Genomic DNA, 23,632 nt, shown 5'->3' with positions numbered 1-23,632 from the left:
TATTCCTTATTTAATACATTCTATACTTATTTCTAAACCCAAAAAGATTTGTACGGCTGACTCTATCTCTCTTTCTCCTCCATGGCTCTTCCACCCCCACAACCATGCCAGGTTGCCGGCAGCAAAAAAAAAAAAAAAAAAAAACCACAGCCTGCCGTACATGTTGTTCTCCACTGCATTTCTGTCTTTGGTCCTTTGACATGTAGATGAAAATTATAGTTGGAAAGTATTACCATCCTTGGTTCTCTTTGATTCTAAGGAGATTGAATTTAACCATACTTTTAAAATTATAATAGGTTGGAGACTGTAATTACTTTGATGTGATTATATAGTTTTTTTATAAGCTAATGTTAAGTTCTTTGAATTTGAACAATGAAAAGAAAAATATATCTCAGTAATAATCATTACTTCAGTTTTTTCTACATTCACAATGGCACAAAAGATTTTGAGGATAAGACCTCAGAATATGCTAAAAAAGAGAGTAAAAAAAGCTAATAACTGAAGCTAAGAAACATTTTATACTATGTGCTAATAACTGAAGCTAAGAAACATTTTATACTATGTGTCCAATGACAAAATTCAATGCGCTACCATGCCAATGACAAAACATTAACAAGTATTGCTCCATCTGTTGAATTCGTATCCACTCTTCCTCTGTGATGTTGACGCTATTTCCATCCATGACCAATTGCTTTTAGGCAGACAGGTTCCTTTATTATTCTACACCACTCTTGTTTAGCCTTGTTACCATTAACGAGTACTACACCATTTGTTGAAACCATATGTGGCTTGTTTTTTTTTTTGGTTGCTGGCGATTTGACTGTGGAGGTGGAAGAGCCTTGGAGGAGATAGAGAAAAAAATGTGCAGAGAGAAAGAGAGAGAGACGTGCAGTGGAGAAAGAAAGAGTCAACCGTATAATTTTTTTTGGGCTTAGAAATAAGTATAGAATGTATTAAATAAGGGATAATAAATGAGATCAATTAAAATATTAGCATTAATGATAGTCTTTTTTTGACCGTTGGATCTACTTAAATCCAATGATTTAAAAAATGTGTAACCCTTTAGAGTTACACCAGGTCTAACTTGAACCCATCTCTTCATATATATATATATATATATATTTTTTTTTGAGATAAAAGATAGAACTTTATTGAAATTTAATCCAAAAAACCATTTACACCGTATAAGTGTATACCCTGTTCAGCCACTACCAGAACAGGGGGAGAGACTACCATTCATTAATAAACAATAACACAGTCCAGTCAAGCCGAGGTTTGTTGCAGCTAGCTTCATGTGCAAATATCAACCAAATTTCATTAATTAAAGCATGACCACCATATATAAACGCGTTTAATTGACCATATATTGTGTATAACCAAGAGTTGGCAATTTGGAAGTTTCCTTTGAAATTAAAATGTTATTAGACTTTCTTCCTTTCTCTCTTTTCTCCATTGCTCTATTTTTTTTTTTTTTTTTTTTTTTTTTAAATTTTCAGATGTGAATGTGAAAACATGTTCAAGCATTGATTACTAATTTCAATTTGAATATGGCATTGTAGACAAGATTCTATATTTGAATTAATATTAGATTATATCATTGTGGACTGTTTCTCATTGTTTACCTCACACTTGAATAAACTCCATGGGATCAAGGACTTTCTCAAACCTTCAATTCGGAATTTATACTTATATATATATTGGACAGTTTTTGATTAAACATAGCATATTAGATAGCTAAAGAAACAAAGTGAAAACATGTTCAAGAAACAGGGGATGTAACACTCAAACAGGGAAGAAAACAGGAATGCAAGACACACACAAACCCAACACCATAGAGCCCACAAGCTTACCAACACAGCCAAAGCAAACCCAAAACCCCCAAAATCCTAAATCAAACACACAAAAAATACCCATTCTGAATAAACCCAGATTCAACGCACATGCAGATGCAGTCATGAAGGACAATCCGGTGAAGACCATTCACTTACCTTACAAGTGGTTCACTCAGTTCACCCAAAAAAGGATGTCTAGAGTTCTTTCTGACCACTTTCCTATATTGTTGGAGGGTGGGAGGCAGCGAAGAGGAAAAATTCCTTTCCGTTTTGAAAATATGTGGTTGAGGGTGGATAATTTTGTCGACAAAGTGAAGATGTGGTGGGCTTCCTACTCGTTCCAAGGAACCCCAAGTTTTATTCTTTCTAAGAAGTTGGCTGCCTTAAAGTTGGATTTAAAAAAGTGGAATGAGATCGAGTTTGGCAATGTCACTTTTAAGAAACAAGACCTTTGGAACAAACTGAATGGTTTGGATGCTAAAGCGGAGACTCTTAGTCTATCTGTTGAGGAGAAGTTAGCTCAAACTAATCTTCGTACAGATATTGAAAAGTTGACTCTTATGGAAGAGACTAGTTGGAGGCAAAAGTCTAGGGTGTTGTATTTGAAGGAAGGGGATGCCAATACCAAATTCTTTCATAGAATGGCTAATTCTAACAGAAAAAATAATGGTATTGAAAGCCTAATGGTTAATGGTACCTTGTCTTCGGATCAGGGTATAATTGCAGACTACATTACTCATTCCTTCATGAATCTATACTCTGAGCAACAGGTTGAGCGGCCATTTCCAGAGTCGTTGGTTTTTCCAATGATATCTGGTGAGAATGCGGATTGGTTAGAGAGGCCTTTTGAAGAGGCAGAAATTTTTGATGTCATTCAAAGTTTTCATGGTGATAAAGCCCCTGGTCCAGATGGTTTCCCTATGGCTTTTTTCCAAGCTTGCTGGGGGATTGTTAAGCCTGATCTCATGGCTGTTTTTCATCATTTTTATGCCACTGGTCAGTTTGAGAAAAGTTTAAATGCAACTTTTATTACTCTCATTCCTAAAAAACATGCGGCTAATGAGACTGGAGATTTTCGGCCCATTAGTTTGGTTGGAGGGGTTTATAAAATTATTGCTAAAGTCTTGGCTAATCGTCTCCGCTCGGTGATGGGGGATTTAATCTCAGCTTCTCAAAATGCTTTTGTGAGGGACAGACAGATCCTTGACCCTGTTCTTATTGCTAATGAATGTCTTGACAGTAGATTGAAGTCTGGGATGCCGGGGCTGATTTGTAAGTTGGATGTTGAGAAGGCCTTTGACCATGTAAACTGGAATTTCCTGCTGCAGATGTTAGAAAGAAGTGGTTTCTCTGCCAAATGGAGACAATGGATCCTCTTTTGTCTATCCACTGTCCGTTTCTCCATCTTGATTAATGGCTCTCCTTGTGGATTCTTTGGTAGCACTAGAGGCTTGAGGCAAGGTGATCCGTTGTCTCCTTTCTTGTTTGTCTTGGTGATGGAAGCTCTTGGAAGAATGTTGGATAAAGCTGTTCATGAAGGTCGCATGTCGGGTTTCAGTGTGGGTAACTTGGAGGGAAGATCTAAGGCGGTGTCTCATCTCCTTTTTGCGGATGACACTCAAATCTTTTGTGAGGCTGATTTAGATCAGATTTTGATTCTTCGTATGATTCTTATCTGGTTTGAGGCGGTGTCAGGCCTAAAGATTAACCTAGGCAAGTCAGAATTGGTTCCAGTTGGGGTAGTCAATCATATAGACCTTTTCTTGGTTGTTCTTGGCTGCAAGCAAGGCTCTCTCCCAATGAAATATCTTGGTCTTCCTTTGGGTGCTAAATTCAAGGATAAGACTATCTGGAATCCAATTCTGGAGAAAATGGAGAGGAGATTGGCGGGTTGGAAACGCTTATATTTATCCAAGGGAGGTAGAGTCACCCTAATCAAAAGCACCCTTTCTAATTTACCCACTTATTTTCTATCTCTATTTTCTATTCCTGCTAGTGTGGCTAACCGAATTGAGAGGCTCCAGCGGAATTTCTTATGGGGCAGTTTTGGAGATGATCCTAAAATTCATTTGGTTGAATGGGCTACTGTTTGTTCTCCTATTTCTTCGGGTGGCTTAGGGATAAGGAAGATTAGACTCTTCAATGAAGCTTTGCTTGGGAAGTGGCTTTGGAGATTCGGGATTGAGGAAGATGCCCTTTGGAGGGAAGTGATAGAGATAAAATATGGATGTATGTGGGGGGGCTGGTGTACCAGAGCTGTGATTGGCCCTTATGGTGTTGGTTTATGGAAAAATATCCATCAGGGATGGCCTTCCTTCTCTCGCCATATTCTATATGATATTGGTGATGGGTCTAGAGTGAAGTTTTGGCAGGACCGGTGGTGTGGAGAGACTTCTCTTGCTGTTAGTTATCCGGACTTGTTCAGATTTTGCAGGAATAAGGATGCTAGTGTGGCTGAGTTTATGATGTCCACCAATGGTGTCCGCTTTTGGGATGTGAGATTCGTTAGGGGTGTGCATGCTCGGGATCTAGAGGCTATGTCTGATTTCTTGGAAACCATTTATGGTTCTTCTATAAGGGGGCTAGGTGAGGATTAGGGCTGTCCACGGGTCGGGCCGGGTTGGATTTGTGCCCAACCCGGACTCGACCCGCTCAGGTCGGGTGGGAGAGAATCAGACCCGCAACCGACCGCCGATCACCACGGGTCGAGTCGGATCGGATTCTGAAAAACGATCGGTCGGTTCGGTTGAAACCGACGAACGGCGCAACGAGCGGAGGAGAACGAAACGTCGTCGGATCTAGTTGGAGGAGAACGAAACGTCACCGATCTGAGCTTAAACATCGCCGGATCTAAGCCAAAGTTACCGATCTGAGCTTACACGTCACCGATCCGAGCTTAAACGTCTCCGATCTGAGCGATTTTTTGAAAAATATTGCCGGATCTGAGCCAAAATCATCGGATCTAAGTAGACCTGAGAAAAATCGTCGCCGGATCTAAGCAAAAGATGGCTAATCGTCGTCGGATCTGAACGGAGGATGGTTCATCTGAAGTGGTGGTCGGGCGGGTCGGGTGGCTGCGGTTTTAGAGGAGAAAACCCGCCACTCGACCCGTCGGGATCGGGTTTAGAGGGTTGAGACCCGCCGCCGACCGCCAGAGTCGTCGGATCGGGTGGCGAGCGGGTCGGTCCGGGCGGGTTTCTCGGTTTGGTCGGGTAAACGGGTCACCTGGACACCCCTAGTGAGGATAAATTGTGTTGGATTCCTAGCAAAGTTAAGGGTTTCTTGGTTAGTGATTATTATAGAATTTTAGCTGGCTCCGCCTTCTTTGGTTTTCCTTGGAAAAGTATTTGGAAGCAGAAGATTCCCTCTAGAGTTGCTTTCTTTGTTTGGACTGCTGCCTTAGGGAAATGCTTGACGATTGATAATTTACGTAAAAGGAAGGTATGGATTTTGGATTGGTGCTACATGTGTAAGAGAAATGGTGAATCGATTGACCATCTATTCCTTCATTGTCCTTTTGCTTCGGATCTATGGTCTATGGTTTTGGGTCTTTTTGGAGTTTCTTGGGTTATGCCACACTCTGTTTTGGGGCTACTGCGTTGTTGGCAAGGCAGCTTTGGTCGTCATCGAAATGGTTTTATTTGGTCTATCATTCCTCATTGCTTATTGTGGTGCCTTTGGAGGGAGAGGAATAGTAGATGTTTTGAAGATTCTAAGAGATCTATTCCGGAACTCAAGCTTCTCTTTTTTAGAACATTAAGGGATTGGTTGTTTGCTTTGCAAAATAAATCTTTCCCTTCTTTTATTGTTTTCCTAGACTCTTGTAATTTTTGTATTTGATTTCCTATCCCTTGTTCACTTCCGGTGCACTTGGGTGTTCCTTTTTATCAATATATCTTATTACTTATCAAAAAAAAAAAAGTGGTTCTCTCAATCAAGGTTTTCTCTGTGAGCAAGATGGAGGCAGTGGAGGCGCAGAGGAAGATATAAAGGGTTATCAGATACTAGGCACTAAAATATTGAGTGAAAGAAAAAAAGAATCGAAAAGCTTTTTGTCAGTCATGTGGGTCGAACCAGTGCGCTGGTTCATTAATTGGGTGTGTTTCAGCATGTTTTAGCGTGTTTTCTAAGGTGAGGGAAAACTGAAAAATAAAAACAGCTCAAGATCTGTTTTCAGTTTCCTTCACATTATGAAAATTGAATATAGTTTTTGATTTTTGCCTAAAAACAGTTACCAAACAAGTTTTTTGTCTTAGGAAACAGAAAATTGTTTTAGAAAACAAAAGACTAATGAAAAAAATAGTTACCAAACATACTCTTATTGTCTTAGTAGGTCAAAGGATTCCTCGGTGGCTGAAATTATGGGTTGGCCTGCTGGGAGGTTTCATTGGAATGTGCAATTTCGTCGTCCACCATAAGATCCACCACAAGATTGGGAAGAAGAAGCCTTTGACCGGTTTATGGGGTTGGTCTATTCTTTGACAGTGCGGGGGTTTGGCCCAGATAAGGTTTGTTGGAAACCTGCAAGGAATAGAGGTTTTCAGGTTAGAGGTTATTATAGCTCCTTCTACCCTCCTACTCTTGTTTCCTTTTCATGGAGAATAATATGGCAATCGAAGGTTCCTCCAAGGGTGGCTTTCTTTTCTTGGTCTGCTTTCTTAGGTAAGATCTTAACAGTTTCGTAAAAGACGAGTGATAGTGCTTGACTGGTGCTATATGTGTAAGAGGTGTGGGGAGTCGGTGGATCATCTTCTACTTCATTACTCCATAGCTTGGGAGTTGTGGTCCTTGGTTTTTTGCTTGTTTGGTATTCAATGGGTTATGTCTCGTATTGTTTTTGAGTTGTTTGAGGCTTGGCAAGGAAAGCTTGCGTGACATCGTCACATTGATGTTTGGAGATTAGTGCCTCATTGCTTGATTTGGTGCATTTGGCGTGAAAGGAATGCTAGAAGTTTTGAGGGTTATGAACATTCTTTGTTGGAGATTAAGTCTTTCTTCTTACACACTCTCTTTGAATGGAGTGTGGTTTTTTCTCATTTTTCTTGTTCTTCATTTTCTTTTTTTCTTGACTGTTGTTCTTTTGTTTCCTGATTTGTGCCCCCATAGTACATTCCCAATGTACTCGGTTTGGCATTCTTTCTATTATTAATAATATTCTTACGTTATTTATCAAAAAAAAAAAAAAAAAAACTTGAGGGTGTTTATAGTGTTTTGAAACAAATTCATAGTTTGGAAAGGAAGAGCAATTTCCCATCTTCATTGTTATAGGGAAGTCCAAATATCTTCCATTTCTACCTATTTTATGTCACTCTTTACAATGTCTTCTCATGTGGTCAATAAGTTGGAGATACAAAGGGATTTCTTATGGGGAGGTATTGGTGACACTAAACATTTAATTTGTGGAAGGGTATGCTTATGAAGTTCACATGGGGTTAGCTTGTGGAAGGGTATGCTTACGGTATGGGAATCTTTCTAATTTCTTATGGTTTGAAGTTTGAGACGGGTGTAGGGTGAGGTTTTGGACCAACATTTGGTGCGGTGCTTCTCTCATAAGGATTTGTTCCTAGACCTATTTGACTTAGTGGTGGTCAAGGAGGCTTTAGTGTCTTCATGTCTACCTGGCCTGTCAGAGGGAAAGGGACAACATTGGAATCTTCAGTTCATCTGGCATTTTCAAGATTGGGAGTGAAAATATGCTGATATTTTTATTGAGGTGCTATATGATAATTTGCCTGCCTCATTTGGTCAAGATCAAGCAGTACGGTTGCCATCAAAGAAAGGAGTGTTTGAGGCAGATCAAGCGGTGTGGTTGCCATCAAAGAAGGAGTGTTTGAGGCAAGATCATTCTATAGTGCTTTTAGGGGTCCTACATGCTTATTTTTCTCTTGGAAGAGCATCAAGATGGCTAGGGTTCCATGAAAGGAGGCATTTTTTGTGTGGAATGCGGCCCTTGGGAGAATTAAAACTGTTGATAACCTTCATAAGCGACACATTTTAGTAGTTGATTGGTGCTATACGTGTAAATGTAGTGGGGAATCTATTGATCATCTGCTTCTCCATTGCTCAATGGGAACAAATATTGGGTCACCTGTCTTCACTTTTTTTGGGTTGGCTTGGGTGATGCCGAAATCAGTGATTGAACTATTAGAACATTGACAGGGTTGATTTCAGTGCCACAGAGGAGCCAAGGTGTTGCAAGCCTTGACCTTGTGTGTAATGCCATAATTTGTGGTATGAAAGAAACAAAGAGTCTTTGATGGAATTGAATGTTCTGCCCATGTTATCAAAGGGCATATTTTGCGGATATTTTTTGATTGGATGCATGCTCTTGGCAGCACCCTTTCCGTGTCATTTGCTTTTCTTTTTCTGATAATTTTTTACTATATGTATATATAAAATGGAATGTATCTAATTATTGTTGAAACCACACAAAACTTTTCTACTTATATTTAAAGTAGTTATGTTGTTCACATGTTGTCAATCTGTTTTTCTTTTTAAAACTATAAATATTTGGCTGATGTGTCCTGAATTCCCATCAAATCTTGGATGTAGAGATATACTATAAAATTTTCTCTTAAAAAATCTAGTGCTGATTTGGCATTTATGACTTTAGGTTGAGAGATAAGGTTCTGTTACCTATAAGAAAGGTATCCAAATCATGAAAATTGTTGATTTGTTTGTTTTTAATTTATCATTTTTATACATGTCGATGACTGAAATTCAATGTATATCCATACTCACATACAGAAAATGCATTCTTTACTGATCTTTAGTGCATAAGGTGCTTCAATACCCAGCTTCATCTATAGGTGTTGGACCTTTTATCAAACCTTTTTGTGAAAGCTTTTACCTTCAATGGAATCAATGCAAACTTTACATTTGAATTTTGTGGATCAGATTATTTTCTTGTCTTATGATGTTAAAAGTGAGTTCCACATGGAATCTCAGGTCACTGGAGACCCTGGGAAGATGGTTGCCGTTCAACGAAATTTAAGTAAATTTGGAATCAAAGAACTTGCGAGAACTGGAAAGGTAAGATGTGCATGTTTTTGAGTGTATTTATGCCTATTAGTTTTAAGGGTTTTTTTTTTCCCTGAATGATAAAAATGAATTTAATTTCGAACTGTAGAGGAGTGGGCATTGCTTATTTAGTTACTTATAGACCAGAATACTACAGAAAGTGATCTTTGGTAGGATGGGGGTGCTTGAGATCCATATGAAGAAAATAGTCAGTTAATTCAAGCTGTAAAGGTTGTATACATTTCATGCAATGAAAAAATTGATTTTGGAGAGCCAAATAATTAGGCTAGATAAGTTTCTAGCTTGCCTGTTTTTACTATTAATACTTGATAAGTTGTCCACAACAATTGTCCAATCAGAGAAGCCACTTTCAGTGGTATTGGAATAGGTGAAAACCTCTGAGAATTAACTGTCATTATGCTACATTGTTTGAATGTGAAAGGATTGTAAAATGAGATTCCGCGTTTATTACTCGTAGGACTAGTAAACTCAAATCCTTGATGCATTTTTGAGTACTTTTATTTGTATATGAGAGAGAGAGAGAGAGGGATCTCTTTCACACGTTTGACGTTTCTCATTGTATGCACATTGCAAAAGTTTGCAATTGTGGAGAAAATAGTTTAAAAAAATCTAATTAAATTATCTTAGTAGCTTAAGCATCTATGAGTGTGCTGCTCATTAAATTTCCTAAATGAATCAAAACAAATATTTGATGCTCATTAATGTATTAAATGAGGTTCTCATCTGATGAGTTTTGAATTTGAATCTATTTGTAGATTGCCTTGAGAAGAGAAAAGATGGGTGAGACAGCTCCATTTTGGAGATTCTCTGCGGCTTCTTATCCAGACCTTGAACGGCCACTTCCTGCTAAAGGTCTTGTAGCAAATGGAAATCAATCACATAATGGCAATGTCAGTACATCCACAGGGGTATGTACTTTTGTTCTACCGAGGAGTGTTTGCATGCTATTTTCCTTTCTCCAAGCCTGCTTCTTATCTATTCTTTTCCTATATAGAAGGAACTGCAGTATGCAGCTATAAGGTTTTATCTTATTAGAGGTGGGTGCCGCATTTTCAACAACAAAGTCTTAGTCCCAAAACTTTAGGGTTGGCGGATGCTTCATTTTCACATGCCAATTTTATAAGGCTTACCATTTTAGATAATTTTTGCATATATTTTGCTTATGCTTCAGACCGAAAAAATTAAATGTTGATTTAACCATTCAAACATTCTTATTAAATGCAATTTTAGATTCAGGAATCCTGGGGGAGGTCATTTGTGATGCCCTCAATCTGATTTGGATATTGACCAAGTGTGTGTTTTATGGATGGGTAATGAGTCCCATATTGGGCATTTATTGGGTAGATATGGGCTTTACTAACAATTAAAGGAGCTTCAATTGTGAGTAGTTCTTTTGGTGTGAGCAGTTCTTTTGGGGTATAGCGTAGATGTGATTAGTGCTTTTTCTTAGGTCATTACATCATTAGAGTAAACTTTCTACAAAGAGAATATATACTCGTCATATTTTCCTTCTTGAATATGTCTAATTTCTGCAATGCTTCCTGCTAGTCAGCATATAAGATCCCTTTATTCAGTTTTTATTATTATTTATTATTATTATTATTATTATTTTTATTTTTTAACCTATGGCTAAAGAAGGTTAGGTGAAAAAGTGGTTTGTAGAATTTTAAATTTTAAATTGGTTTCATGGTTTGGACACAGTGGCCACAACTTGCTTGGAGTTTCTTATTGAAGATATCCTGATTTTGTGCTTCTACATGCCGTAGTTTCTGCATTATTGGGAAACTTTGACCTGTGAAATAAATATTAAAAAATAATGACCATCTAATGGTGCAGCTGTGGAAAGAAATGTGAAATGATTGTTGAGGCTGGAAGGGATCTTTGGTGGGACTTTTCTGAATAAGTAAGATAGCTCAAGAATGAAATTCATTGAGGCTGAAATCAAGCTCAGCTTGTGCCCCTTAGGATGTTATTCGGCTATACAGTTCCCTCCAAAAGGAGAACCTGGATTCAAAACCCCCCAAACCCCCCCTTGTTGTAAGCAAAATATTATTTGGATCTATAGAAGCTAATTTAGAAATCAATATAACAAATTTCTAATCAATGTCCAGTGTGTTTTGAACTGTGTGTGAATAGAATCAAGTCAAGTTAGCTCAAGTAGATTGTCACGTAGAACTCTATATTTTTATTTTCTGACTTTTACGTAATTCTTCTGGTGTTTAGTTTTTAAGATATTGATAACAGTGCATGAAGTTATTAATTTCTTTCTAGGATGTGGTTTCATATTGCAATGAGTTTGTAATCCAACTCTTAATGGCATGATATCAAAATTTTATTTGCTGAAGTTTGGAATTGGTAGAATTGAAATGAAATTCCTTATTGCTTTTTGTATATAAGCTTTCATAATGAATGTTCCTGAAGTTGTTCACTTATTGGTCCCTTTTATATGAAATTGGTGGCCTCTCCCCCGGTCAAGTAAAGGGGGAAAGAAGAACTCATCATTTATAGGATGTTTGCCTTGTTAGATCATGGTTTTTTGTTTTCTTTTCTCTGCCCAAGGATGGTTATAACTTATAAGTGTTTGCAATCGGATTCCAAAGTTTTGAATAATCATTTCTCAAGACTTTTTTTTTATTGGTTAATTACAAAATGCATTCAGTGGGTTTGAATTCACGACCTCACATGCCTCCTATTTTTATGTGAGAAAAAAGTGTCATTTGAGCTAGAGCCCATTGGAATTTCTCAAGGCTAATCTTCTTTCTTACTTTACTGAATCCGCATTATATTCCTTATATTCATTTTTAATTTCCGTGCTGAAAGGTTTCACATTTGTAAATTTTCATTTTCATTATTACAGGGAGATGTTTATCCTGTGGAGCCATATGATGACTTGTCAATGAAAAAAGTTCTTGATGCTCATTGGGGTGTTCTCTATGATGAAGATGTAAGATATTTTTACATGTTTGAATATATTGTATTTTAATCTTTCTTGAAAGATAATTGATGCAGGACAATTAATAGAAAAATAAAAGAACAAGAAAAGTAAAGAATAAACCTAAGAAGCAGCAATTAAGTTGCTTGGAATCAGCACCAAGCTAAACCCTTAGGAATCAGCACCTAAGGACCCTTGGGAATCAGTACCTAAGGCATTAGGAGTTAGCACCTAACAATTGGAAAAATATCCTATATGAATTTCATTAATCACGTCTATTTTCCAATACAAATAAACCAGTCTCTTATATAGAACTAGAACTGGAAAATAAAGAGATAAAGATAACAACTTACCAAAACTAATCCTAATTGGACTCAAATACTAATTCCTATCCAAATAAAAGTCTACAATTATACAATTTCCTATAAGATAAATACAAAAATCTGAAAATATAAAATCGAAAATAATTTTGATTTTGCTCCTGCATCAATACTCCCTTGGTTGGAAAAAAAATCAATCTTGAGTTTTAAAGCGTTGAAGGATGAAAACTTTGGCATGTAATGCTTGTTGCAGTTGAGGAATCATCTTTGGGAGCATTGAATATAGATCAACCTTGTATTCCACCTCATGAAACTTTTTTGGAATTACAAACTCAAAGAGTGGAATTGGAGTATCAACCTTTTCGACTTTATCAAACTCTAGATCTGCATGTACCATGGATGATTCTTCAAGTATAGAGGCTTCTACTTCTTTGTCAAAATCAGGATCTGGCAGTACTTGATCTCCCTTCATTACCAATATTATATTACCAACATTATCTTCTATTTGGGAATTAGTAATCTCATTGTGATCTGTCATTTTTGATACCCCCACTAGATCAAGTTGAATCTCCTTTTGGTTCATCTGAAGAGACAAGTCGTGAACCTTTTTTATTAGACCTTCTAAGTCTTGGTGTATGGAAGATACTTCGTGAGTGAGCTGAGCATTGTTGCACTGCCTCATACTTGTTCTCTGATCTTGTAAATTGCCATGAGAAGGTTGTAGATCCTTGTGAAAATACTGTGGGAAATATTCAATACAAAGATCTTCTTTCATTCTTTCCCAAGTAATTTGAGACCAATGAAATCTAAAGTGAAGGCGCTCATAATAATTCCAGTACTCTAAAGCTCTACCAGCAACTCTTGTTTTGGAATACCACATCCTTTGTTTGTCATTTGATAAATGCACTTGCGCAAAGAATTTTTCCGTCTCAAATACCCAAATTTTAAGAATCCATGGATCTTGATTTTTATATCCATAAAAAATAGGTGATTTTACTGCCACCATTGTGCACAAAAAGGACAAATCTCAACAGAAAATTGATAATTGAACCTGAACATGCAGAGTGGAGGTGTCACTGGGACTGGCCATAGACTTGCTCTATCTTCCACGGCTTCAAACTAATGTAGTGGGCTTTACAAGTTGACCTCTAGGATTGATACGCTTTGTGCAGTATATTTTTTTCCTAAGAAAACTCCAAGTTGTGGGATACGGATCAATGAATCAGGTCTTCTTTAATACCTCTGTTACAGCCTTTGGTATGAACCCGTGAGACTATACCAATATCTCAGGTACTTGAAGACAACTCAGTATAGGATCAGCAATTGGGTTTGCAGGTTGGTGATGGAGGCTGATGGTGGGACTGACTGTGTGGATCTGATCTGGCTGTGTGGATTGTGGGTTTTCTGGATCTGGTTTCCTTTATGGTGGTTGGCTTTTGTGTGGGTATTGTGGTTTGATGGGATGAGAAACATGACAATGAATTTTTATTTTTTTTTGTTTGTTTTTGTTTTTGTTTTTGAATGAATCTGTTAAATTACCAATTGTCCCAAAAGCTTAAACTATTGAGATATGATATATTTAATCATTTAATCACATACTTCTAACACAATCGATTTAGCTCTGATACCAAAATTGATGCAGGACAATTTATAGAAAAATAAAAGGACAAGAAAAGTAAAGAATGAGCCTGAGAATCAACACCAAGCTAAACCCTTAAGAATCAACACCTAAGGCGTTAGGAGTCAACACCTAACAATTGGAAAAATATCCAATTTGAATTTCATTAATCACGTCAATTTTCCAATACAAATAAACCAGTCTCTTATATAGAACTAGAACTGGAAAATAAAGAGATAAAGATAACAACATACCGAAACTAATCCTAATTGAAATCAAATAATAATCCCTATCTAGTCTCAAATTTAATCCCTATCCGAATGAAAGTCTACAATTATCCAATTTCCTATGAGATAAATACAAAAATCTGAAAATATAAAATCTAAAATAATTTTGATTTTGCTCCTGCATCAATAATAATGGAATTCATTAAAAAAAAAGGGGCTGGTAGAAGGCGCGCCAGGTATGAATACATTAAATTATTTATTATTGTGATTTTGAGTAATCAACCCGTATTTATTAGCAGTTTAAAAGTGAGGTCATCTTAACTCAAACTGATGTAGGATGGAAGTGGTGGAAAGGCTGTAGCCACCACCTACAACTAGTTTACCCTATAAATGTTAGGGGCTTTAAAATCCACTAGGTAAAACCTAGTATCCACAAGGTTAAGAGAAAACTCTCAAATACTTTGTTAAATAACCCAAATGTACCTAACTGATGGTGAAGAGGTCGCTTAGGCTTTATTTATAATAAACCCTGACCCCTATCCTAACAAGGAAAGAAAAATTGAATCAAATCTTACCTAACCAAATAAAATAAAATTCTCATAATTACTAAAGCCCTAAATTAACTAAGTCAAACACTGTATAGGTTTCTCTCTTGAGAAAATCATCTAGAATCAAGGACAAAATTTATTGAGTTGCCTGCATTCTGCTTGATCTTCCATTGGTCCTTGTTATAAACCTTGCAGCTGTCCAGTTTGGTGCTTTATACAGTTTCTGCTGATATTGCCTATGATGAACTCAATATAAATGGGCTTTTGTATTTTATCTATATGTTCAATCTATCAGTTGGTTCTCAGGAAATAATTCCATTATGCTATTTTTTCAATTTTCATGAGAAATGTGGATAATATTAACTTGATCTGAAATTCAACTAGGTAAACTTGTTAAATTATCATTTGAATTGTAAGTGATCAGTGTCAAGAATGGCTTTGGTTGCTGTATTATAGTTCTTGTTTTGCCTTTTTACATGTACCACACATTGTAATGTGCTGAATGTAATGCTACAGTCAAGTGGGCTTCGGTCACACACTTTGTCTATGCTTGTGAATGACTGTCCTGGAGTTCTCAACATAGTTACTGGGGTTATTTCTCGAAGAGGTTATAACATTCAGGTCAGTTTGGTTTTTACTGGTGGTTGTCTTACTAGCTTTTCTGGCATTGATGATCTTTTCTGTTGCCATCATTTCTTTTCACTTTATGTTGCAGAGCTTAGCTGTGGGCCATGCTGAAATAGATGGGCTTTCTCGCATCACAACTGTTATTCCTGGTACAGATGAGTCAATTGGCAAGTTGGTTCAACAACTTCACAAGTTAATAGATCTTCATGAGGTAAGGGGTACTGTATTCCATGCTGCAATGGTTGTCCTGAGATTAGACCAATTTAAGTTCAATTAATTGAGGTTCTCAAAAAAATAAAGGAAAAAAAAAAAAAACTCTAAACCATGTCCGTTATAGAAATGCAAGCAAAGCTCTTAACATTGTGGGTAGTTAAGAATTCAAATATTTTGCTCATATTTAGGATTTGTTGCATTGGGTAGTGTTAATGTTTGACACTACACGACATAGGTTTTTATGAGTTAGGGTCATAAACAGGCAGACCCAAAAGCGACACAATAAGAAATGTGTTATAAGCGGATCAACCCTTGCGATCCACAATTGACATGTCTGACACGCCAATTTATTCGTGTCAACCCCAAATGACCCATTTAACATAACCCGTTTAACTTGTATAACAAATACATATTCATTTTTATTTTAAATTTGTCAAATACCTTTTATATCCAACATATATTTTAAACTTAAAAAGAAAAGTGAATAATTGCAAAAATTTTTAAACTTAAAAAGAAGAGTGAGTTATTACAAAAATTTATAAGTGATATAATTGTAAATTGAAATTGAAATTTTACAAACCCTAAATCTCTAAACCTTCATGTAAATACTTAAAAAGATGTTATTTTTTTGTTGAACTATGTTCTTTTGATTTTGGGTTGAAATATATGCACTTCTTTTGGGATGTAAAGAACTTATTTCTAGATGGATGGTAGTACATTATGGACTTAATATTTATTAATTACTTTGATGTTAATTTGAACTTTTGTATGATGTGTTTCAAGTATTTGATATTATTATTAACTTTCAAATTGTATGCTTAATAGGTATTTTGATGTTATGAGTTTGTATTATATTTATAACAATATTAATAAGTTGTTTTTCTTTAAGCGGGTTAAATAGATTGAATTTGTGTCAACCCAACCTGCTTAAATCAAGCAGGTTGAAATGGGTGGTGTCACATCAACCTAACACGACCCGTTTATTAAGTGTGTCAAGTGGGTCGTGTTGTGTCAACCCACTTCATTAATAGGTCGTGTTAGGGTTGAAGGGTTATGACACAATTATTAAATGGGTCAGGTTCGAGTTAAGCCATTTAGCTGAATACCCCTCCCTCGACACAATGCGCACACGACACGCTAACCCAAATTGACTCCATACAACCTTTATTTAGGGATTTGTTGGCAATATCTATAAGTAGCATGTGACTTACTTGTTACTATGTTGCAAGATAAAATTGGGTGTACACGTAGCTCTATACATTCAACTAGAAAAGTAGTCTCTAGAAGACAAACCAACGTATGTGAAAGTAATCATGTGTTTTCTCTATTATGTTTCACACTTGAAAGTATTTGTTTTCTGATTTGGGGTTGACGGTGAATACTTCCCGAGGTGGAGAAAAGAGATATTCAACAATAAAATATTTATATTGGAGTTTTAAAGTAAAGACGAAAAATTTATTTAAAGAGAAATTTCTATTAGATTTGGAAAAGCATATATTCCACTAAGGGTTGAAGGATTTCTTTCATATCCATTATAAAAAAAATACGCACGTGTAACTATTTTTGCACCAGTCAAAAGAATTTCATTGAACCAAACAAATATAAAAAGGTTTTCCTAAATCTAAATGCTGGCTAAAACAAATGAATTTTGGTAGAAGAGTAGTTTTCAACTAATGCTCTTAATTTGAACTAATGGTCGAATTTCTTGCCAAGAATGAGGGAAAAAGAAACTAATGCTATTAATTTGCCTTATTATCAAAGAGTGCATTTAATTGAATGGTTTCCATTAATCCATTTTCCTTTGCATATGGATAATCCCCTTAATCCCATGAATGGGTTGCCTCTTGTTGTAATTTGTTTGAGCAAATGGTTGACAAAAAGAAACGGTGGTTTTCCATCAGGTGAAGGATATTACTCACTTTCCATTTGCAGAGAGAGAGCTTATGTTAATAAAGATTGCCGTGAATACTGCTGCTATGAGGGATGTCCTCGATGTTGCCAGCATTTTCCGGGCAAAAGCTGTTGATGTGTCTGATCATACCATTACCCTTGAGGTAGGAATTCTTTCCATTCTCTCAATTAGCGTTTTATTACTTTTTAGTATACTTCCTCAAGGATTCTAAGAGCAGGTTTGGGTACTGAATCACTTAAATGTCATTTCTTCCAATAGAAAGAAAAAGGAACTACCCTATCTAATTGTTAATAATAATTTAAAACTGTGTATTATGGATGGGGTATGGAGCTTGCTCTAGAAACCCTTAATTTGTTCATTTGGACATGCATTACACTAACACTATTCAAAAGGTAAGAGGATAGAAGAACACAGCACAATCTGAAGAAAGGTTACTCGAGTGTTGGAAAAGTGCCTTTGTAAAAGAATTTTAGCAGTGCTATGTTCCATACTTTATTTGGCAAATATAACTTTATATATGTCAACAGGAAAAAAGGAATGGGCATGTCGGCCAGTGATCTGTGTGCTTGTTATTCTTCCCCTGGACATGCATGAAAGTAGTTTTATTTCCCTTCTTTTGGAGGAATTGGTTCTGAAACAAAGATCCAATAAAAGTCCCTCTCTTATCTTTTACCCAATCAAGATCAATTATTCTATAAGAACACTAACCATGCAATAATGCTCTTACAAAAGCTTGAAAGTTCATTATGTGTGTTTTCTATTATGGGCTAATCTGTATGAATAATTTCATCGTCTATTGTTCTTAGTACTTTATCTCACCACCAATCACATTTTTCCTAATGTCGAGTGATGTAGGACAAATTAGGGTTGTCTTCATTTAGTTGTGGTGGGTTTAGGGTAGGAAAGAAGAAGAATTAGAGGGAAGTTAAGGCTGTTTAGGGGCTGTGTGAACAGTAACCCTAGAAACAAAGAAGAGCAAATAAAGAAAAGAGAGAGAGAAAGAAACAACAAAGGCCAACGTGCCTTTGCTCAAAACACTCAATTTTATTAATCAACTCATTCTATTTTTTGAATACATTGAGCACCATATATATAAATATATATATATATATATATATATATATATATATAAAGACTCTTACTTGTACTAGTAGTATTAGGATTCCTAATGGTACAAGGACTACTATTTAACCCTAATAAATTAAACCAAAGCCCATACATAAAGACCCATAATTAAATAAGACTCATTAATAAAACATATGGCCTATAACTATGACCCATACCTAACAATTGTAAAATTACTAAAATACCCTTGACTCAAGAATAACCAAATAAAATATAAAAACTTAATTAACTACCATGGACACTTATTCTTGGGCTTTGCCTTAGCCTTAGGCTTCCAAAGAGAATATCCTTTCTTTAACCATGTTATGATTCCACCATCAATTCTCCCTCTCTGAAAATAACTCGACTCCGTTGAGTTAGGAACTGGACCAAGAATGCCATTAGAAGGCACAATTTTCCGAACAAGGAAGGAACTCTTCTTTCACTTCAAATTTGGCATGTCTCTTGCACATGTGAGAGTGTACTTCTTGTTGCCTTCAACAAAAGAATAAGTATTGGCACGTCTAGCATGGTGTGCATCGCGATCCCATATCCATGGCCGACCCAAAATTATTTGACAAGGCTTAAGGGGCAGCACATCACACATAACAGTCTCCTTAAGCCTGCCAATTTCAAAGGTGACTAGGCACTGCTTATCAACCTTCAACTGTGTGTTTGTGACCCATGCAACATAATAAGGATTTAGGAGTGGCTCTACTTTTAATCCCAATTTCTGCACCGCATCCTCAGATATTGCATTAATACAACCCCCATTGTCAATTACCAAAGAACATATTTATTTCTTGCAATTAACTCGAGTTTGAAAAACCTTTCCCCTATGATTGCAGTCTTCATTTACTTGAACATCTTGGTTAAATGCTGTAAGAAGTGGACGAATGATGCCTAGCATACCCTCATCATTAAGATCAAATTGACAATGTTCAGCATACCTACATCAGCTAGATCTGGGTTTTCAACATTCTCTTTCAAGTTAGCATTGAGAGGTTCACAAATCTCTTCTTGAATTTCGAGTTGCTTGGATCCCTTGATTGCCTCTAGATTAGGACTATCCTTTTCAAGCTTAGCAACTAGTTTTGAAGGACATTGAAAAGACATATGGCCAAAACCTCCACAATTAAAGCACTTTGCTCTAGAATTAGAACTACTCCCTTGTGATGTAGAAGTATTAGAACGAACATTCTTGTTTGGTTGGTAAGAATTACCTTGAGACTTATCAATAGACTTCTCCAAATTAACATCCACAATTGTTCTCTCACCTCTAATATTGCTTGCCATTGGAGCTCTCATTAAGGCCTTCTTTTTAGTCTCCTCTTCCATTTGGTATGCAATCTGAATTGCATCTGCCATGGTATAAAGCCTACTTGCAGCCAAACCCAAAGAAATATTAGGATTCAAACCTTGGGAATACTTAGAAATCATCACATCTTCATTCCATGGGAATCCCGATCTCATAGCCAAGCTATAGAATTTGTTGGTATACTCTTCAACTGAATAACTTCCTTGCACCAATTGTGTAAATTGTAAGTGGGCTTGCTGCTTGTAATTAGGTGGTATAAAGTAACGAGTCATAGCACTTCGCATGTCTTCTCACGATCGAATGGCAATATAGTGAGTTTGTTGATACTTTTCCCACCATATTCTAGCCGTCCCTTTGAGTTTAGCTTCTGCAAAAAAGAGTTTTCGCTCTTCACTTGAGCTATACCATCTGAAAAAGCTTTCAATACTATGTAGCCAATCAAAGAACACCTCTGGATTGCCCTCCCCATAAAAATCACTAACTTCTAGTTTAACACCTCTATCTGCATCCGTTAATTGAGGCTCCCCATAAGAACGGACTGATGATGGACGGTAAGGCTGATTTCCTTCCATATAACCAGCACCTTGAAGAGGAAAAACAATATTGGGTTGTGTTTGCTGTGGGGGCACCTGACTAGTGCTTGGAACAAAGGAATTTGTGGAAGAAAAAGGCCTTGAATTTGAGGGCAATACAGGGGCTGTACTTGGACCTGATTTGGGGAACTTGGGGTCTTGGTCAAAGGTAGTTTCAGTAGAAAATTTGCTAAGAATGATTGCAGACAGCTTATTGAATTCACCTCTCATGGTGGGTAAGTCTTCCAATTTTGTCTCAATGGAATTCACCTTCTCACATAACAGATTCAAAGTCTTCTTTGTGCCTTCGTAATCTTGAGAAAAAGCCTTGAATAGAGACTCTAATTCTGCATTGGTCACCATAATTTATTTTATTTTTAATGAATTCTATCAAGCAGTTGGCTGAAGAAGATTTTCACAAAGAACTTGCGGTAGGATTTTCGCTCTGATACCAAATTGATGTAGGACAAATAAGGGTTGTCTACGTTTAGTTGTGGTGGGTTTAGGGTAGGAAAGAAGAAGAATTAGAGGGAAGTTAAGGCTGTTTAGGGGCTGTGTGAACAGTTAAGTGAACAGTAACCCTAGAAAGAAAGAAGAGAAAATAAAGAAAAGAGAGAGAGAAAGAAACAAAAGCCAACGTGCCTATTGCTCAAAACACTCGATTTTATTAATCAACTCTTTCTATTTTTTGAATACATTAAGTACCCTATATATATAAAGACTCTTACTTGTACTAGTAGTATTAGGATTCCTAATGGTACAAAGACAACTATTTAACCCTAATAAATTAAACCAAAGCCCATACATAAAGACTCATAATTAAATAAGACTCGTTAACAAAACCTATGGCCTATAACTCTGGCCCATACCTAACAATTGTAAAATTACTAAAATGCCCTTGACTCAAGAATAACCAAATAAAATATAAAAACTTATATTATTCTTGGGCTTTGCCTTAGCCTTAGGCTTCCAAAGAGAATATCATTTCTTTAACCATTTTATGATTCCGCCATCATCAAGTGAAATGGTCTTGGAGAAATGAACCTTATAATATTGGGGAACAAATATTAGCATGAGAAACACCTCTGGTCTAACTCATCAATCTGCTGAAATTGAACAACACCTCAACATCATCTACAACCCTGGCTACACACATTCATCATCTTTCTTTCTTTCTTCGTCTTCTTCTTTATTTATTTTTAAATTTTTTTTATATAAATTTTAAGTCAATAATAAAATTAGAGACTTATGTCTATTTGTATAATACATCATGTGAATGCTGACAGTTGATGAGGTTTGATGAAAGAAATGCAAAATTGTAGCAGTTATCAAAATGTCTAGTTTTTTTACCTGATTTCCAGGAGCTCCACATTCAGTCACGTGTTCTGGATAGCTCGCACTGGCTGTCTGTCTTCACTAGTTCCCCTTTTCTCTTTCTTACTGTCTTACTAACACTAAGCCATTGTATGTGCTCCAGCTTACAGGTGATTTAAACAAGATGGTTGCACTACAGAGGTTACTAGAGCCATATGGAATTTGTGAGGTATTCTTGACTCATGGTTCTTATAGCTAAATTTGTTAGTTTGCATATGGATTTCCTGCTTTTTTGTTGAAGAGCCGAAACTTGGAGTTGCCATATGAAATTAATTGGAAGTCTTTGTTTTGAGTAACTTGCTTAGACATTTCACATACTGCTGATATGATTGGTTAAAATTGTGTTACCCAAGTCGAATTTTCTTGTGCAGACTATGTCTTATTAGGGATTTTGGAAAATTCCATAAAAAATGTATTAAACAGGTTGAAATATCTGGCATAAATTTGTTATGGAAAAAGGTTTGAAAAATTAGGTAGATATGAAATTTGGAATCCATGAAAATCAGACAGTTTAACAAAACCTACTTGAGTTCAATGGTTCACAAAAAATCCACTGGATTTGCTGGGTTTGATTGGCTCATCTGCTTAAACTATATGATTAAAGACTTGGACCTCACTTTGATAATTTGCATAGCTTTATTTGTTCTATGAGAGGATCTTTGGGGGAATGGGACTTTGTCATTTGTGGAGAGGCCCGACTACCTCAAATTAGTTAGATAATTATTCGTACAACTTTTTCTCTTTTTGATTAGTATGGGTGGGATTCGTAGTGTTTTCATTGAATTTAAGCTTTTTCAATTGGTGGTTGAGGAAGGAGGAAATTTTTTCTCCTTACGTATTTTTGAATGGGGCAAACACTTCATGAAGTCAGTATTCATGGGCAAGAATGCAGTGTTATGGCTAATGAATAATATAGAACACACTCTGGTCGGAGTCAATCCCAAACAGTTTTTTACGCTCAGGGAAGGAGATACTGCTTACACTTTGTAGTGGGGATCGAACTCTTTTGGTCAGTTCCTTTTAGTGTCTGAACTCAAAGTTGGCGGGCGTTGAAGGTCTGTCATAATCCTTGGAGGCAAAGCACAAAATGGTTGGAAGGTTTTCGGGCTTGAATTGAGGAAGATGTTGGAACTTAACTGATATGCTTTAGGTGGTTTAGGCCAGGCAAAATTTGTTTCAACGCCACAGAGGAGAATTTTAGGGTTTTATCCCTCTCAGTCTTTTGTCGAGACCTGAAGGGTTAGGTGCAGTCAAGGGTTGTGATTTAGTCACACCATCTTACACCAAGGATAAAGGAAAGAGTCTGACTCAGGAGGAGTTGGTGGAGAAGCAGCAGAATCGGTCAAGGGAGTTGTTGACAATGAATCCGAAACTTACAAGTGCTAAGGTGGGGGATATTTCGGTGAGCAAGCTTGGTACGACGGTGGTGTGAGAAGGGGAAAGAAGGGAGTAGTACATTAATGTGGATGCTAATTTAGGAGAGAAAATCCGGTAGAAAATAGGAAACGATTCCCATTATGTTTTAGTTTGAATTCAAAAACAAATGAAAATGGGAAGGGGAGTGATATTAGGAGATCATGTTGGATGGGGAGTGGATTAATTGTGGAGGTTGTTGAGAAAGGAAAGAGGCAAGTTTCTTGGGATAGCACTAATCCCTCGTTTGGGAGGAGTGAATGGAAATGAATGAAAAGAATAATTTTCTAAAATTCTTCCCTTTCCTTGTTTGAGATTTTTAATGGAGGGAATGGAAAGTCCTTTCCCTTATTTGGGAATTTAAGTGGGAGGGAATGGAATGGGTAGGAAGGAACACTCATTCCTTTCTATTTCCTTAAAAACTCAAATTTTCATTCTCCCAAATAATTGGGAGAAATCGGAGGGAATGAAATTAGATTTAATGAATTTTTTACTAAAACTCCAAAAATACCCCTATATATCCAGCCTTTTAATTTAAAATAAGGGTCTAATAGCAATATTGTCATAAAATGATTCTATTC

General features: G+C 36.5%; 1 protein-coding gene across 1 annotated transcript in view; it reads left to right on the top strand.

Moving 5' to 3' along the window:
• LOC115992055 (acetolactate synthase small subunit 1, chloroplastic) overlaps window positions 1-23,632 on the top strand; it is a 38,728-nt gene that overhangs the window by 6,510 nt on the left and 8,586 nt on the right. The window contains exons 5-11 of the mRNA XM_031116101.1: window positions 8,781-8,864; window positions 9,629-9,781; window positions 11,731-11,817; window positions 15,035-15,139; window positions 15,234-15,356; window positions 17,260-17,412; window positions 21,742-21,807. Coding sequence (XP_030971961.1) covers window positions 8,781-8,864; window positions 9,629-9,781; window positions 11,731-11,817; window positions 15,035-15,139; window positions 15,234-15,356; window positions 17,260-17,412; window positions 21,742-21,807 — 771 coding nt within the window. The remainder of the gene's footprint in view (window positions 1-8,780; window positions 8,865-9,628; window positions 9,782-11,730; window positions 11,818-15,034; window positions 15,140-15,233; window positions 15,357-17,259; window positions 17,413-21,741; window positions 21,808-23,632) is intronic.

This window comes from Quercus lobata, chromosome 1 (assembly GCF_001633185.2).
Source record: "Quercus lobata isolate SW786 chromosome 1, ValleyOak3.0 Primary Assembly, whole genome shotgun sequence".
Taxonomy (NCBI): domain Eukaryota; kingdom Viridiplantae; phylum Streptophyta; class Magnoliopsida; order Fagales; family Fagaceae; genus Quercus; species Quercus lobata.
The sequence above is the reverse complement of the archived record's forward strand: the minus strand, read 5'-3'. Positions and strand labels throughout refer to the sequence as shown.